Source organism: Otolemur garnettii, unplaced genomic scaffold, assembly GCF_000181295.1.
Source record: "Otolemur garnettii isolate 467f Iridium unplaced genomic scaffold, OtoGar3 scaffold00073, whole genome shotgun sequence".
NCBI lineage: Eukaryota > Metazoa > Chordata > Mammalia > Primates > Galagidae > Otolemur > Otolemur garnettii.
Window position 1 is genome coordinate 103,510 of NW_003852468.1, and position 15,253 is coordinate 118,762.

The window sequence follows — 15,253 nt, forward strand, 5'->3', positions numbered from 1 at the left end:
AAAAAAAAAAGAATACTGTCACTAGGCTCAGTGCCGTAACTCACTGGGTAGGGCTCTGGCCACATACACCGAGGCTGGCAGGTTTGAGCCCAGACTGGGCCTGCTAAAAAACAGTGACAACTGTAACCAAAAAAAATAGCCATGTGTAGTTGTGGGCACCTGTAGTCCCAGGTACTTTGGGAGGCTGAGGGAAGAGAATCACTTAAGCCCAAGAGTTTGAGGTTGCTGTGAGCTGTGACAGTACAGCACTCTACCGAAGGTGACATAGTAAAACTGTCTCCAAAAAAAAAAAGAATACTGTCACTAGCTGTGTGCGGTGGCTCACGCATGTAATCCCAGCACTCCGGGAGGTACAGGCTGGTGGACTGCCTGAGCTCACAGGTTGGAGACCAGCCTGAGCCAGAGCTAGACCCTGCCTCTAAAAACAGCTGAGCTTGTGGCAGGCGCCTGTAGTCCCAGGGATGCTGAGCCAAGAGAATCCCTTGTGTTCAAAGGTTAGAGGTTTCGGTGAGCTATGACACCATGGCACTCTACCAAGGGTGACAAGGTGAGATTCTGTCTCAAAGAAAAAAAAAAAGGAGGGAAGGCGCCTGTGACTCAAAGGAGTAAGGCGCCGGCCTCTGTACGCCGGAGGTGGCCGAGTCACGGACAAAAGTGCAAAAAAAAAAAAAAAAAAAGGAATACTGATACTGTCACTGTCACTAGAACAGATTTCCCTCTTTTATAATGAAAATGTAGAAAATGTGGAATGCATTTCACTGAACTATATATATATTTTTTCTTTTTTGGTTTGGTTTGGGGTTTTTTTGAGATAGAGTCTATGTTCCCAGGCTAGGGTGTCATGGCATAGGTGTTGCTTTGCTCAGGCTGGTCTTGAACTCTTGAGCTCAAGTGATACACCCACCTTGGCCTCTGAGAGTGGTAGGATTAAAAGTGTGAGCCACTATGCCTGGCTGAGTTATATATTTCTTACCTAGAATTTCTGTAGGTGGGACACAATTATAAGAGGGACTTTACCTAACAAATGCAATCAGTGTAACCTGGTTCTCTGTACCCTCAATGAATCTCCAACAATTTAAAAAAATGTAAAAAAAAAAAAAAAAGGATTTCTGTTAAATATTGACTGAAAAATAAATACCTCAAACTGGAAAGACTTGCAAATAGTCACAAGAAGTTCCCTTACTAAAGATGTTTATGTGGAAGCTGGGTAACAATTTACTTAATAAAGTTTATCATGGATAGAGTACAGGATTCATTATGATCTCTGTTGTCTAGCACTGTGTCTGGTATGTAGCAGGTGCTCAATAAATACTTGTTGAGTGAATGAATGAATAAATACTGTGCATGATTTCCATAGATTCTTCCCAACTTGAGACTTTGTGATTTATAAACTTTCCTCACCATTCCAGTTCTACTCGCTTTCTTCCTTCTCTAGACTGCAGAAACAATTACCAAACACTAATATTACAAACCAATTTAAGGACCCTTAATTACATATACCGTATTTTTCTTTTTTTTTTTTTTGAGACGGAGCCTCAAGCTATTACCCTGGGTAGAGTGCCATGGCATGGCATCATGCTCACAGCAACCTCCAACTCCTGGGCTCAAGCGAGTCTCCTACCTCAGCCTCCCAAGTAGCTGGGACCACAGGCGCCCACCACAACGCCTGGTCATTTTTTGGTTGCAGCCATCATTGTTGTTTGGCGGGCCCAGGCTGGAGATTTGAACCCGCCACCTTAGGTGTATGTGGCTGGCGCCTTAGGCACTTGAGCCACAGGCGCCGAGCCATATACGATATTTTTTATTGTTCCCTAATTACATTAGGAGTTTAAAGTCTCCCTCCCCAACAGGAGTACTAATTCCTGGAAATCACTTTGGTTCACTTGATGCTTACTGGGCACTAGTATTAAGTATTAGAACCTGCCCAACAAAATCTTACATTCTAAAAAGCATAAAAATATTAAGTGAAAGAGGGTACTAAGTGTTCTAATAGAGGTATTGGTAAAATGCTATCGTCAAACTGGAAAATAATTTTGCAAGAACACCAATCCAGGAAAGCTACAGGTAGAAGGGTAATATTTCAGTTGAGTCCTGATAGACAACAGGAGTATGTCAGGCTGTTAGGGGGTAATATTAATAGATTCGGGGTAGGTTGATGCTATAGCAAAGAGTTGGAGGTACAAGAATGAGTCTTTCTCGCTTTCTGCTTTAATATGTCTCCCCGTTGCACGATAGAAAACTATGTTTTTCAATACTGCAATGGGGGCCTGGGGAGAAAGGTAGGGAGTCAAAAGGGGGCTGATCCAACAGAATGCTGAAATGCGTTGTCTATCTCGTAGCCTGGCCCCAGGGACTAGTTTGGCTAGTGTGAGACAGACCCAGGTCAGAGTCGCCAAGTCTGAGCCTTACCTGCTGCCCCTCCCCCACGCGGAGCCCAAGCAGCAGCCAACTCCAAATTCGCTGGTCTTCCTTAAGCCTCAGGCGTTCTAGGCCCGCCTCCGGAAGCTGCCCATTGGTGGATTCTCTCGGCCAATCTAGGAAAAGCGGAAGCGGGAGGGCCCGCCCCCTTGAATCTTGGAAAGAGCGGGAGGGAACCAGGGAGCCTACACTAAGGCTTGGGAAGAAGGGCATCAAGAAAGATGTGGCTGCAGAATCGCCAGGGGTCAGATATTTCCAACCTCACCCCAGGTGGAGGAGCTAGCTTCTGGCCAGCGAGAGTTCCCAGAGCGAAAATGACACCCACATCTCTTCGAGGGATTCTGTTGAGGGAGCCCCCACAGAGAAGCCAAAAGAGGAGAGCCCCTACAGAGAAATGAACCCCCATGAAAGCTGCTCTTTAGAGATCAATGTTTTTGCGACCTGGCTTTACAGCTTGGCCTCTCCTGCATTACGCCAATATTCCTTTCAATCCTACATTGCCTCCCTCCAGCGCCACCAATGGATACTTCTTTTCTAAATATGTTTTTGTGTAGGTTGCTGCCGTGTCTATGAGAAGGTGGGAAGACCGTTTCTGGGGAAGGATTGAGGACCAACGCTGGGGAGGAACTTCGTGTTTTTCGCATCTTCCAATGCCTTCCAGCTCCTCCAAGCCCCTTGGTAGAGGACAGGGTGAAAAGAATCATCTTACTTTCATAGAAAACAGAAACAGGAAAAGAACTCAGAGTGAAGATAAAATCTGGGAGTTAGTTGAGAAGAATATCCCAGATGCCAGAGAAAAATGCCTTTTGACTGGGAGGCTGTGGGCTTACTGGCAAGGGCCCAGTTTTTGGAATAGGACAGAGACATAGCTTTGAAGCTTTGGAGAACTTACTTAGCCTTATTAAGTCTTGTTTCTCTCATCAGTAAACAAAGAGGTAATAGTTTCTACCTTATAGTATTGTAAGGATTGGAGGCGATGTATATAAAACACTTGGCACATAGTTGGCATCCAAGAAATAACTAGTAGATATGGGTAGCTTCTCTGCAAATAATCTCTCTCCCTCTTCCCGAGGAACATTATTTTTAGAATCTTGTGGCTGGGGGCCTCTGGTCTCTGAATTATCTCAGGACTCTAGGTGGGCTTTCTAAGTCCTTAGGATATTTCTTCATCTTTCACTTTCCTTAGTGCCTTCCAGATGGACACAGACGCCTTCCTAAAATATGTAGATGAAACTATGGTAACCATGGAGACAGGGCAGGTGACAGGGAGAGGCAGAGACAGTGTGAGAGACCAACAGCAACAGATAAGAGAGAAGACACAAGGAGCATTCAGACAGACCTTCAAGCAAGATGGAAAAATGAGTCTAAGCAAGACTGAGTAAACAGAGGCATGAGAGTGTGTTACGAGTGCTCTTTTCCTTGCCTTTTCTTTTCCTGTCTCCCCGCCCCGCAAGAATATGGGATGGAAGCATCTGAAAATGTCCCTTGCCCTCTCTAAAAATGCCTCCGGGTAACCGCCTTCATCATACTCATCTAAGAGATCCATACAAGGGAGCTCAGGTCCAAGTCTATCTGTGATATTTGTTGCGTTTGGGGAGAGGTAGGATGCGGATGTACCTGTGTTTGAATCCAGGCTGGATCGTGCTCTCCCTCATAAACTACAAGAAGGAAGCCAGATCTGTCTCTGCACAGTATGGGCGCCGGCTGTGGATCCAAATCGCCTCTCTACACCTTTCTGCACAGTGTCCCATGTGCCGTGTATGGCAGGTCAGGTCTGGCACAGAGGAGCGCATAAAAAACACACCAAGTGCCAAGAAGGGGATCTGCTGAAGCTCAGCGAAGAATCCAGATGGTCGGTGTCCAGGTCGTGGAGGAGTTCCCTAAGGGAACACTTAGGTTTGTTGGGGCTGAGGGGAGGTCTGCTAAGAAAGGGAAGTCAGGACTGGAGCCTCTACGTTTTTGAAGGTTTCTGTGTGCATGGGTGGGGGAGCGGTTTGGTACCCGACGCCCCCACCCGCAGAGACCTGGCTATAAATAGTACAGCAGAGCTCCGCCCTCCTCTCCCCCCAGCTTCTCTCCTCCGGAGCCGGCGCTGTGCCCGGGGCGCTCCGGGAGGAGGGACCAGGATCCAGCGCCGGGGCGCAGATACTGACACCAAGGGAATCCGGGTGCCCCCCCATAAGCCATGTGGGCCCCCGGGAACCCGGCTCCGCCACCCAGGCTGTCCCTTGGCCACGGCCTGAATCCTGGCCGGGCGGAGATTCTGCGGATATTCAGGTATCTATTTGGGCGCACAGCCCGGGAGGGGAAAGCGCAAGGAGTAATTGGAAACATAGCAGGGGCAAAAGAAACCCCAATTCTCCCCCCACCCGTTTTAGGTCCCAAATGCAAGCTGTTTCCCTCCCCCCACTCAATTTTGGGGCTGTGGCAACCTAAAAGCTGTTAGGAATGGGAATATGTGTTTGACTGTATGGATGCATGTGTGTGGGTGGGTGATGTTCAGCATCCTAGAAAGGGGGATTCCAACTGTGGATACGAAAAGAGGGATGCTGGAAAGGTCTGATAAGCCGTGGGGTGAGGGTGGGGGTGCGGATATCCCTGCGCGTGCACGAACGCATTTGCACGCGCTCGTCCTTCAGTGCGGGTGCACACTTTCCACCTCCTTAGGCATGCGCTGGGGGGAAGGGGCGGCTCAAAGGCATGAGTTAAGAGGAAGGACTGTGTGCCATGGAGATCTTCCGCACCCCACGCCTGGTCCCTCCATCAGTGCCTCAGTTTCTCTGCCGAATCTATCAATAAGATCTTTCTTTTTCTTGCAGGGACCTGCTTTTCCACTAAGACCTCAGGCCTCAGCCAACCACCATCCCCACACCCCTAGGCATCCTCGGCAGGTCCCAGTCCCGGCTCCATCGGTTCCCTCGTGCCAGCCGCAGCCATGCTGCACACCGAGGGCCACGCTCTTCTTCGGGCCGTGGGTCAGGGTAAGCTACGCCTGGCCCGTTTGCTTCTGGAGGGAGGCGCCTACGTGAATGAGGGTGATGCCCAAGGGGAGACTGCGCTAATGGCGGCCTGTCGGGCCCGCTACGACGACCCTCAGAACAAGGCGCGCATGGTACGCTACCTCTTGGAGCAAGGCGCGGACCCCAACATCGCAGACCGCTTAGGGCGCACTGCGCTCATGCACGCTTGCGCTGGGGGTGGGGGCGCCGCGGTGGCCTCGCTGCTCCTTGCTCACGGCGCAGACCCCTCCGTCCGAGATCACGCGGGAGCCTCAGCGCTTGTCCACGCCCTGGACCGCGGAGACCGCGAGACCCTTGCCACGCTGCTAGATGCCTGCAAGGCCAAGGGCACGGAGGTCATCATCATTACCACTGATACCTCTCCCTCTGGCACCAAGAAGACCCGGCAGTATCTCAATTCCCCACCGTCCCCAGGAGTGGAGGACCCTGCTCCCGCTCCTTCTAGCCCGGGGGTGTGCACGTCGCCTTCGGAAATCCAGCTGCAGACTGCGGGAGGAGGAGGGCGGGGGTTGTTATCCCCTCGAGCCCAGGAAGAAGAGGAGAAGCGGGACGTATTTGAATTCCCTCTTCCTAAGCCCCCTGATGACTCCTCCCCTTCGGAGCCGCTCCCCAAACCACCGCGCCACCCTCCAAAGCCCCTCAAAAGGCTCAACTCGGAGCCCTGGGGCCTAGTAGCTCCTCCTCAACCGGTCCCACATGCTGAAGGGAGGCCTGGAATCGAGCGCTTGACTACCGAATTCAACGGCCTGACCCTGACCAGTCGACCCCGTCTTTCCCGACGTCACAGCACCGAAGGCCCGGAGGACCCGCCCCCGTGGGCGGAGAAAGTGACCGGAGCGGGTCCCCTCTCTCGCCGAAATACAGCGCCAGAGGCTCAGGAGTCTGGTCCCCCTTCAGGGTTGAGGCAGAAACTGAGTCGCATGGAGCCGGTGGAGCTCGACACTCCCGGACATCTTTGCCCTGATTCGCCAGAGTCCAGTCGCCTGTCCCTGGAGCGCCGCAGATATAGCGCCTCCCCGTTGACCCTCCCTCCAGCCGGCTCGGTTCCCTCTCCGCGCCAGTCTCAGGAGAGTCTGCCTGGGGCTGTATCCCCGCTGAGCGGACGGAGGCGTAGTCCCGGGCTGCTGGAAAGGAGGGGCTCGGGGACGTTGCTCCTGGACCATATTTCGCAAACGCGGCCGGGTTTCCTGCCCCCGCTCAACGTCAGCCCCCACCCTCCTATTCCCGACATTCGCCCCCAACCCGGAGGTCGGGCGCCTTCGCTGCCTGCCCCTCCCTATGCAGGGGCGCCAGGCTCTCCCAGGACCAAGCGCAAATTGGTGAGACGACACTCCATGCAGACTGAGCAGATTCGCCTGCTAGGGGGCTTCCAGAGTCTAGGCGGGCCAGGGGAGCCAGGGCGCTGAAAGAAGTAGAAGAGCCAAGGAGGGTGAGGATCAGGATCTTGATGGAACAGGTGGGAGAACCGGCTCACACATACCTTAGAGATAAGGGTCTCTTGCACGTGCTATGGGCACAGTGAACGCACACATAATTGAACATGTGTCCACAAGCACAGCACTCTTATTAGCAAGGAAGGATAAGTACTCTATTTACTGGGCACATAGACACATGCATTCATGCCCTGGTCATTTCACATGCATGTGGGATTACTCGTGTACCCACAGGCACAGCACATCAATAAACATATATGACCACTTGTGCTAGGGTGCCAAACTTAATTGCATTTGTTCAGAAGCAGTAGGGAACCCCCTACTATGGGTAGTCTTCAATATCTTTGCCCTCCTGCAGAAGCAATCCCCTGCTTTCCATGTAATACCCTGCAACACAACCTATCATGATTTTACCTACTCTGCCCTCTTCATGAATATCCCACCCCATTCCACAGGTCTTGCTTTTCTTTCTAGGCCTGGCTCCTTGTTCATACTTCCAGACCCAAACACTTTTCAGGATATCTTCTTCACTCTTTTGGGGGTTCCTGCAGCAACCCCCAGCCTCAGTTCTGCTGCTGCCTTTCCTGCCTCAAATTCACTTCTCAACTTCCTGCTTTTTATTCCCAGCCTGTCCACCCAATCACTAAAATAGGTTGTTTCATTTCTCAGGGGGTGGGTCATGGGCTCTAAGCTGCTGTCTGCCTGAGCTTATGAAACCCCCCCACATAGAAGTGGGGAGTGACCCTAAATCACTACTCTCTCCACCTGACATATCAAATAAATGTGTTCAGAAGTCTCTGTTTTGTTACTTCTGCCTGGAGGTGTGGGTGTGGGGAATGAAGAATGGGGAGGAAGGGTGATCCTAACTTATAGCTATAATGATCCAGGGGACATTTAGAGGTTCCAGTCACCTTCTTTCCAGAAGACCAATTGACCAACTGTGGTTGTAGAAGGAAAGGCAAGTATCCTGTATCCTGAAGATTTTAAGACATTTGGCAGGCTTTTATTTCCTCCAGTTTCCCCTGTGTCCATCCTTGAATTCTTTAAGATTCCTACAAAGAGTCCCTCTCTCCACCATCAGCAGTTATATCCCAGTAGATTGTCTTCTGTCTAGCTTCTTATTTCTTAACCACTCACACTTTTTACTGAGGGTCTCATTTTCATATCACCAGATGTGTTTCATCTATTTACTTCTACTTCTGGCCTCTATTTCCTCATCTTTGATTTCTGAGCCACTGTAGGAGGAGGGGTTAGAAGGGCAGTTAATATAACCTCACCTAAGTAAAAATGGCAAAATGGTCAGTTGACAAAGGGTGTGTTGTGTGTGTGCATGTATGCGAATCAATCACAAGAACCCAACCTGACAGGTTCTGTGAACAAGATACCTTTCTTAATCTGCCCTCTCCACTCAGGCTTCTCAGCTGGTTTTCTGCATACACTCTCTTTCTCACTCTAAGGGAAGTAAAAGGAGACTTCCATTCTACTTTCTTTTATTCTTCCCCTGCTTGGAATAGCTAATGTGGCATAATGAAAGGATAAAAATATTAGGAATCAGAACACCTATATCTGAGCACATTTTTTTGTCTATCTCCTACCTATTTAATTTTGGTCAATTTAGCCTCAGTGAGCGTCTGTTTCCTTATCCATAAAATAATAAAATCTAGTTAGTGATGGTTATCATTAAATAAAACAATGGACTAAAGAATACTGCATAGTATATGGTCACTAAAACGCCAGTATTTTTCTTGCTTCATCACCAATTGCATGTGATACTGGACAAGTCATATCACTTCTCCGAATCAGTTTCCTCATCTACATCTATAAAATGAAGTAGTCAAATAATCTCTAAGAATCCCCTCGCTGTGTCTACAATTCTCTGCAGCCTTGCGTCCAGGCCCATTTTTTTCCTTCAAGCCCCGCCCCAGAGTTTTTCTGGCCGGCTTTCTAGCGCTGGCCATAGGACTCCCAAAGACTCGCCCAAGCTTTGCGTCTCCCTAACACAGGGTATCAATTTTTCTCTTTGCAATTGGTTCTCAGAACCTCCGCCCTCCTCAATAACTTGCCTATGGCGGAGCGGAAGCCCTACAGCTCCCGCCCCCTCATTAGTGATTGGCACGGGACCTAGCTCGTCTCCGCCCTCAATTGACTGGCAGCTCGGCCTCCGCACCGCCCTCAGTCCCAGGGCGCTCGCTGACTGGGGTGGTGGGGACCGTTAGCTGGCCAGGCTGGCAGGCTGCGGGCCGCTACTCTGCTGGCGGCCAGGATGGAGACGATGCGAGCACAGCGGCTACAGCCTGGAGTGAGCAACAGCGGGAGGGGCACTCTTCGAGCCCTGCGGCCCGGAGTGACTGGGGCCGCGGCTGCCGCCGCCACACCCCCAGCAGGCCCCCCACCGGCTCCGCCGCCTCCCGCACCGCCACCGCCACCGCTGCTCCTGTCGGGGGCCCCCGGGCTGCCCCTGCCTCCCGGCGCCGCCGGCAGCCCGGCTGTGCTGCGGGAGGCCGTGGAGGCTGTGGTAAGAAGCTTTGCCAAGCACACGCAGGGCTACGGCCGAGGTGAGTCTGTGGGTCTGGCCTCTTGCGGGACACTCTCCGTAAAGGATCCTTGCTCCCACAGTCCTCCAGATCGCTTTTCCTGGCGTGGAGCCCTAACATGCATTTCCTTTTGGGGAGTTTACTTCTGGGTTCTACACACTCTCACGTCCAGACGCACATACACATACGTTTAAGCTTCCCACCGCCTCTTTACTCAGTTAGTATATTCTCCAGGGACCCCTTTTTTTCAGAGACAGTTCCCTTCTCTTCCCTTTTCTCCTTTAGAAATGGAATTCCTCCTCTGGCTCAATGCCTTATCATCTTTATACTTTTCAGAACCAGCCCCCATTGTCCTTTATCACAGATACAATTTCTCCTTCACATCCTCTCAATCTTCCCTCTGTGGCCTCACAATTCCTGGGCTCCCATGTTAATTTACTCCATCTCCTTAACCTTGACTTTTTAATTCTTTACTGCCTTGTCTTCACTCCAAAATTTCCATGCAGCTTAAGATTTGCTGGAGAATTAAGCAGTGCCTTCACAAATCACTCACAACAAGTGTGCCTTTAAATACCATACTATAGGGTGGCGCCTGTGGCTCAAAGGAGTAGGGCGCCAGTCCCATATACCAGAGGTGGTGGGTTCAAACCTGGCCCTGGCCAAAAACTGCAAAAAAAAAAAAAAAAGTTAAAAGAAAATACCATACTATTGAGCCCACTCAGCTTCCGGTGGCCTAGTATCTACTCTGGTTATCTTTTTTAGTATGGAGACTCAGGACTCCTGCCTCTGTCTGTCTGGCTTTGTTTTCTTGGCCCTTGCCTAGGAACTGAGGATAAATCCCAGGCCTAGACTCTCTCGATGTTAAGTTCTGTGGAAATGAGCCAAGTTGAAACGCTATTTTGGTTAACAATCTTCACCTTAAAGATGCCTAATTTCTGGGAAGGGGGATGTAAGGATTTTCTTTGCCGTTTTTATTTAACCAGTATAGAATTCCCTGTCTGAGTTTGAGTTCATATTTTTAGTGTAAGTAACAAGGAATATATGGTGAGGGTGTGAGATACAGAATTGAAGTCAAGCATTTCCGACATCACTTCTGTTTGATGTCCAGGCAGTCCTCCTTGATCTGAAAGTGAATGTATCTTTAACTTTCTAGTAGTTTGCAGGGCCTTCTCTATAGACTTTTTTCTTTTTAAGTGTAGCAAATAGAGCACTTACAGGCTTTGGATATTTCTGTCACTTATCAGCTATGTCTTTGGGGAAGGGACTCAACCTCACTGAGCTTCAGTTTCCTCACGGGTCAGGATGTGTATTAACTGAGATATTGCAACTGACATATATTGGGTACCTGAAAATTATCATCTCAAATTTTCTCATTCCTACTTCCTTAAGAACATCTCATTTTCTCTCACTCTTAAATGCTGATGGTTTACCCCTCCCCAATTCCAGTGAAAACAGATTTTTTAGATCCATTTTGCTATATATACCTAATGATTAATTTACCATCAGTTTTCCTTTGTTCTTCAGACAATTTAAACTCCTATCACAGGGCAAGTATTCTAGGTGCTGGAGAGACAAATGAATATGATTCTGAAATTCATTGTGAAAGTTATTTTTCCAGTTTAATTCCTAGATTTGCTAAGGCTATATGCTGGAACTGCCATCATCAGCTATTATCCTGCTGCTTCAGATCTCCTTAGGTTGAGATCAAGGGTAGTCTTTGCCTCTAGGAACAGGAGTAGCCAGGAGTGCTCATCTGAAATCTGAAGTTTTCCACTTGGAAAAGTATAGGCATTTATTACAATTATAGAGGTGTGTACCCTTTTTCTTGTCTATATTACCTGGAGAGCCTCTGATATGGCTTCTAAACTGGGCGTCCTGTAAAAACTTTCATTTCTTTAGCAAGGGTGAGGGAAAAAGAAGAGTGTGCTGACAATGAACAGTCAGGCTTCAGACTCTTGTGGTGACTGTCTCTCCAACCTCCCCACCTCCCATCACAGTCTTTCTCATTATTCTTAAGTTTCTCATTTCCAGTCTGGGTGTCCAGCCAGTACTTTAGGAGAGTTTGGCAGATAGTTCAGGAAGCAGAATCTGCCTATTTGGCCCAGAAGTCCTTTGCCACATGGAATCACTTACTCTGTTTCAATTCTTAGGCAAAGCCGCCTTTGGCATATACCCACATACCCTTGTGACTGATGGCATGGCATTTGAGGGGATGGCTCTTTTCCCCTGAATACAATTTATTTTGGTCTCTGCTGAGACCACTCCCTCATCCAGCAATGCTTTACCACATTCCTGACTGTTTTAAATTCCCCTTTTCCAGTCACAGTGTTTTGGGTTTTTTGTTTGTTTGTTTTTTAAGAGATGGGGTTTCACTCTGTCTCCCAGGCTGGAGTGCAGCAGCATGATCACAGCTCCTTGTAACCTCTAACTCTAGATCTTCTCACCTCAATCTCCCAAGTAGCTGGGACTACAGGCATGTACCACTATGCCCAGCTAACTCTTTAAAATTTTTGTCATGGTCACTCACAGTGTAATCCTAGCACTCTGGGAGGTGGAGGCGGTGGATTGCTTGAGCTCATGAGTTCAAGATCAGCCTGAGCAAAAGCAAGACCCTGTTTCTACTAAAAATAGAAAAAAAAAAAGTGAGGCAAGAGCCTTAATGCCCAGCCAAGTCACAGTCTTTCAATTTATCTTCACTCATGTAGGATCGCAGCATTTATATTAAAAAATTCTTCTGTTATTTCACCTGTTTGTCCCTTATCTCTCTCTCTCCCCCACCCACCCAGTATACACACATAGCTCAATATGCTGTAGGGCTTCAATCCATTTATAGTACACAGGATTTGGAATTAGAAGCCCTGTCAAATAGTGGCTGTGTGATCTTAGAGAAATTATTTAATCTCTCTATGCCTCATTTGTTCCATTCATTCATTTAATAAATATTTATTGATCACCAGATGTAGTGGTGAACAAGGCAGATATTTATTCCCTATCTTGACAGAACTCACAGATTGCTTTATAGAGCATGTGTGAGGATTAATGGTACAATAAAGCAGGGTGTACAACAGAAAAGAGGGTGGGCTTTGGAGACAAAAAAACATTGTTTCTAAACCCAGGTTCTGGGCCTTCTGTTCTGTTCCTTAACTTGTTTACTTTTTACAGATTGGGTATTTTGATACCTATCCTGATAGTATTATATAGATGAAATGAGATAAAAAGCATGGAGCACATAGCAGTACTCAGAGGTTGCTATTATTACACATTTGGAAATGCTTTGAAAACTGAGCAAATGATAGGGTGGCGCCTGTGGCTCAAAGTAGGAGGGCGCTGGCCCCATATGCTGGAGGTTCTGGGTTCAAACCCAGCCCCGGCCAAAAACTGTAAAAGTGGAAAAAAAAAAAACCTGAGCAAATGATGGCTATTGCTAGCATTAATATTTCCTTTGTCTCCTTGTTTCTATATAGCATATAGTCCTTTTCTCTCGTTTAACATCTGGCAATCCCTAAACTGACATGATTGAGCAAGTTACTTTCCTTGTTCTGTAACAAGATGTAACTGCTACATTTCCCTTTTCAAACCAGTTGTTTTGGAATTATTGCTATCCCTTTATGTTATAATATGACTACATGATTATAATTTTTGCCCACTCCTCCTGCACTAAGTTGAACAAATGAATCGTGCATATTATTTTCAATTTAGTTATTTCCTTTTCCTCAGAATCACAGATATCTTCTTTTCCTGTAAGTGACTGGAGTTAAATTGGTTGGTCTGAAAATTTCCAATTTTTTGAAATGTTGGGTTAGTCTTTGTGTTAGATCCTGTGACTTTTGTAACAAATCACAAACTTGGTAGGTTAAAACAACAGAAATTTATTCTCTTACAGTTCTGGAGGCCAGAAGTCCAAAATCAATATTACTAGGCCAAAAATCAAGGTGTTGGCAGGGCTGTGCTCCCTGGAAGTTCTAGTGGAGAATCTACTCCCTGACTCTTCCAGCTTTGGGGGGCTGCCAACATTTCTTGATTTGTGACTGTATCACTCCATTCTCACTCTGTGCCTTTTCCTCTTCTGTTTTGTTAAATCTGCCTCCCTCTTATAAGAACACTTGTGATTGCCTTTAGGGCCTGCCCAGATAATCTAGAACAATCTCCCTATCTCAGATTCTTTAAACACAAGTCTTTGCCATGTAAGGTAACATTCACAGGTTCTAAGAATTAGGACATGGACATCTTAGCAGGTGTCATTATTCAGTCTACCAGAGTCCCCTCCCAGGCCCTCTCTGTCACAGAGACACTGTGGACTATTCAGAGGTACTTTCTAAAAATTGAAATAGTAAATATTTGATGAAATATTGTTAACCAGCTTCCCTACCTACTGTAATAATGTGCATTAAGCTGGGCCAGCTATTCTCACCATCCTGTATGATTACCTCTCAATTTGATTTTCTGTTTATTATCTCTTTATCCTTATTCTCCTATCACAAAGTTGTATTTATTCCTTTTCCCTTCATTTCCCCTGTATTTATTATAGTTTAATGTATTTTAAAGTTTTTATTCTGGTAGATAAATGATCTGTACCTCATTCCACTTAGACATTCATTTAATACCACATATTTTATTTTCTAAAGGCAAAAAACCAAATTATTCTCCTTTTTGTTGTCATTCAACATCAGGGCTTAAACACTAAAATATTCCTCACTATCTTGCTCTTTCTTGTCAATGACTTTCAGAAAGGCTGGTTGAGGTGGCTCATGCCTGTAATCCTAGCACTCTGGGAGGCAGAGGTGGGTGGGTTGCCTGAGCTCATGAGTTCAAGACCAGCCTAATCCAGAGCCAGAGTAAGACCTCGTCCCTAAAAAAAAGAAAAATAGCCAGGCATTGTGGAGTCCCAGCTACTTGAGAGTCTGAGCCAAGAGTATCATTTAAGCCCAAGAGTGTGAGGTTACTGTGAGGTGTGATGCCACAGCACTCTACCAAGGGTGACAAAGAGACCGTCTCAAACAAAAAATGACTTTTAGGCTGTCAAATGCATACATCTCAGTTATGCCTTGCTGTTCTTTAGCCATCCTTATATATACAATTATATCTATGATTCCTTGTTGAAAATCCAATAAAAGCTGTGGGCACCCCTTTCATACATATGCACAATACTCATATGCATAAACACACATACAATTTTTACTTAACAGTTTTAGGGGGCTTGTAAAGCTCAACCATAGATGGAATCTTTGATCCTGAGTTAAGATTCCCAAATTGGAAAGAATATTGGCATCAGGATACGCAGATTCATGTCCCAACTAAGAGCTGTGTGACCTTGAACAAGTCATCTGCCCTACCTAAGCCTAAGTTGGACGAAGATCGCTAAAAGTTCCTTCCAGCTTTAAAAATGAATAAGTCTGGTGGCACCAGTGGCTCAAAGGAGTAGGGGGCCGGACTCATATGCCAGAGGTGGTGAGTTCAAACCCAGCCCTGGCCAAAAACACACACCAAAAAAAAAAAAAAAAGAACAAGTCTATGAGCATAATATCGATCATAATTGCTTTTTCTTGGCCATTTTGCCCAGTTTCTCATTGCCCAATATACTCACAGTTTTTGGAATAAGACTCCATTTTTCTTGGCCATTTTGCCCAATATACTCACATTTTTGGAATAAGACTCCTCGTTTCCTTTGGCATTGAGTAATCATTTAAAAATTGCCCTCTAACTTCACCCAGCAAATGTGAGCAGTATAACATGGCTTATTGTACCCTCAATGATTCTGCAACAATAAAGAAAAATGCCCTCTACTCTATGCCAAGAGGGATTTAACTGAATGTAGACTAGACATACACTTTTTTTTTTTTTTTTTTTT

The 15,253-nt window shown here is 47.0% G+C and overlaps 3 protein-coding genes and 1 long non-coding RNA gene across 4 annotated transcripts in view; 2 read left to right on the forward strand and 2 right to left on the reverse strand.

Annotated features, from left to right (window-relative positions):
* Positions 1-2,973, reverse strand: part of POLR3GL (RNA polymerase III subunit G like) — a 13,171-nt gene extending 10,198 nt beyond the window's left edge. Inside the window, exon 1 of the mRNA XM_023515514.1 lies at positions 2,410-2,973. Within this exon, the coding sequence (XP_023371282.1) occupies positions 2,410-2,631 (222 nt within the window). The 5' untranslated portion in view covers positions 2,632-2,973. The remainder of the gene's footprint in view (positions 1-2,409) is intronic.
* Positions 2,974-3,067: 94 nt separating this feature from the next.
* Positions 3,068-5,599, reverse strand: LOC111726615. Its single transcript, XR_002774354.1, has 3 exons — positions 5,540-5,599; positions 4,036-4,298; positions 3,068-3,092 (listed from the first exon to the last, which is right to left on the reverse strand). It is a non-coding gene; the product is annotated as an uncharacterized LOC111726615 (long non-coding RNA).
* Positions 4,624-7,664, forward strand: ANKRD34A (ankyrin repeat domain 34A). The gene is made up of 2 exons (XM_003793775.2): positions 4,624-4,695; positions 5,238-7,664. Exon 2 carries the CDS (start codon positions 5,354-5,356, stop codon positions 6,842-6,844), a length of 1,491 nt encoding a protein of 496 aa, XP_003793823.1. The 5' UTR covers positions 4,624-4,695; positions 5,238-5,353; the 3' UTR covers positions 6,845-7,664.
* A 1,367-nt stretch (positions 7,665-9,031) lies between these two features.
* Positions 9,032-15,253, forward strand: part of LIX1L (limb and CNS expressed 1 like) — a 23,946-nt gene continuing 17,724 nt past the window's right edge. The window contains exon 1 of the mRNA XM_003793776.3: positions 9,032-9,426. Coding sequence (XP_003793824.1) covers positions 9,135-9,426 — 292 coding nt within the window. The 5' untranslated portion in view covers positions 9,032-9,134. The remainder of the gene's footprint in view (positions 9,427-15,253) is intronic.

Bases quoted from the DNA above. Each gene is read 5' to 3' on its own strand.
- ANKRD34A (XM_003793775.2), top strand. From the start codon at position 5,354: ATGCTGCACACCGAGGGCCACGCTCTTCTTCGGGCCGTGGGTCAGGGT.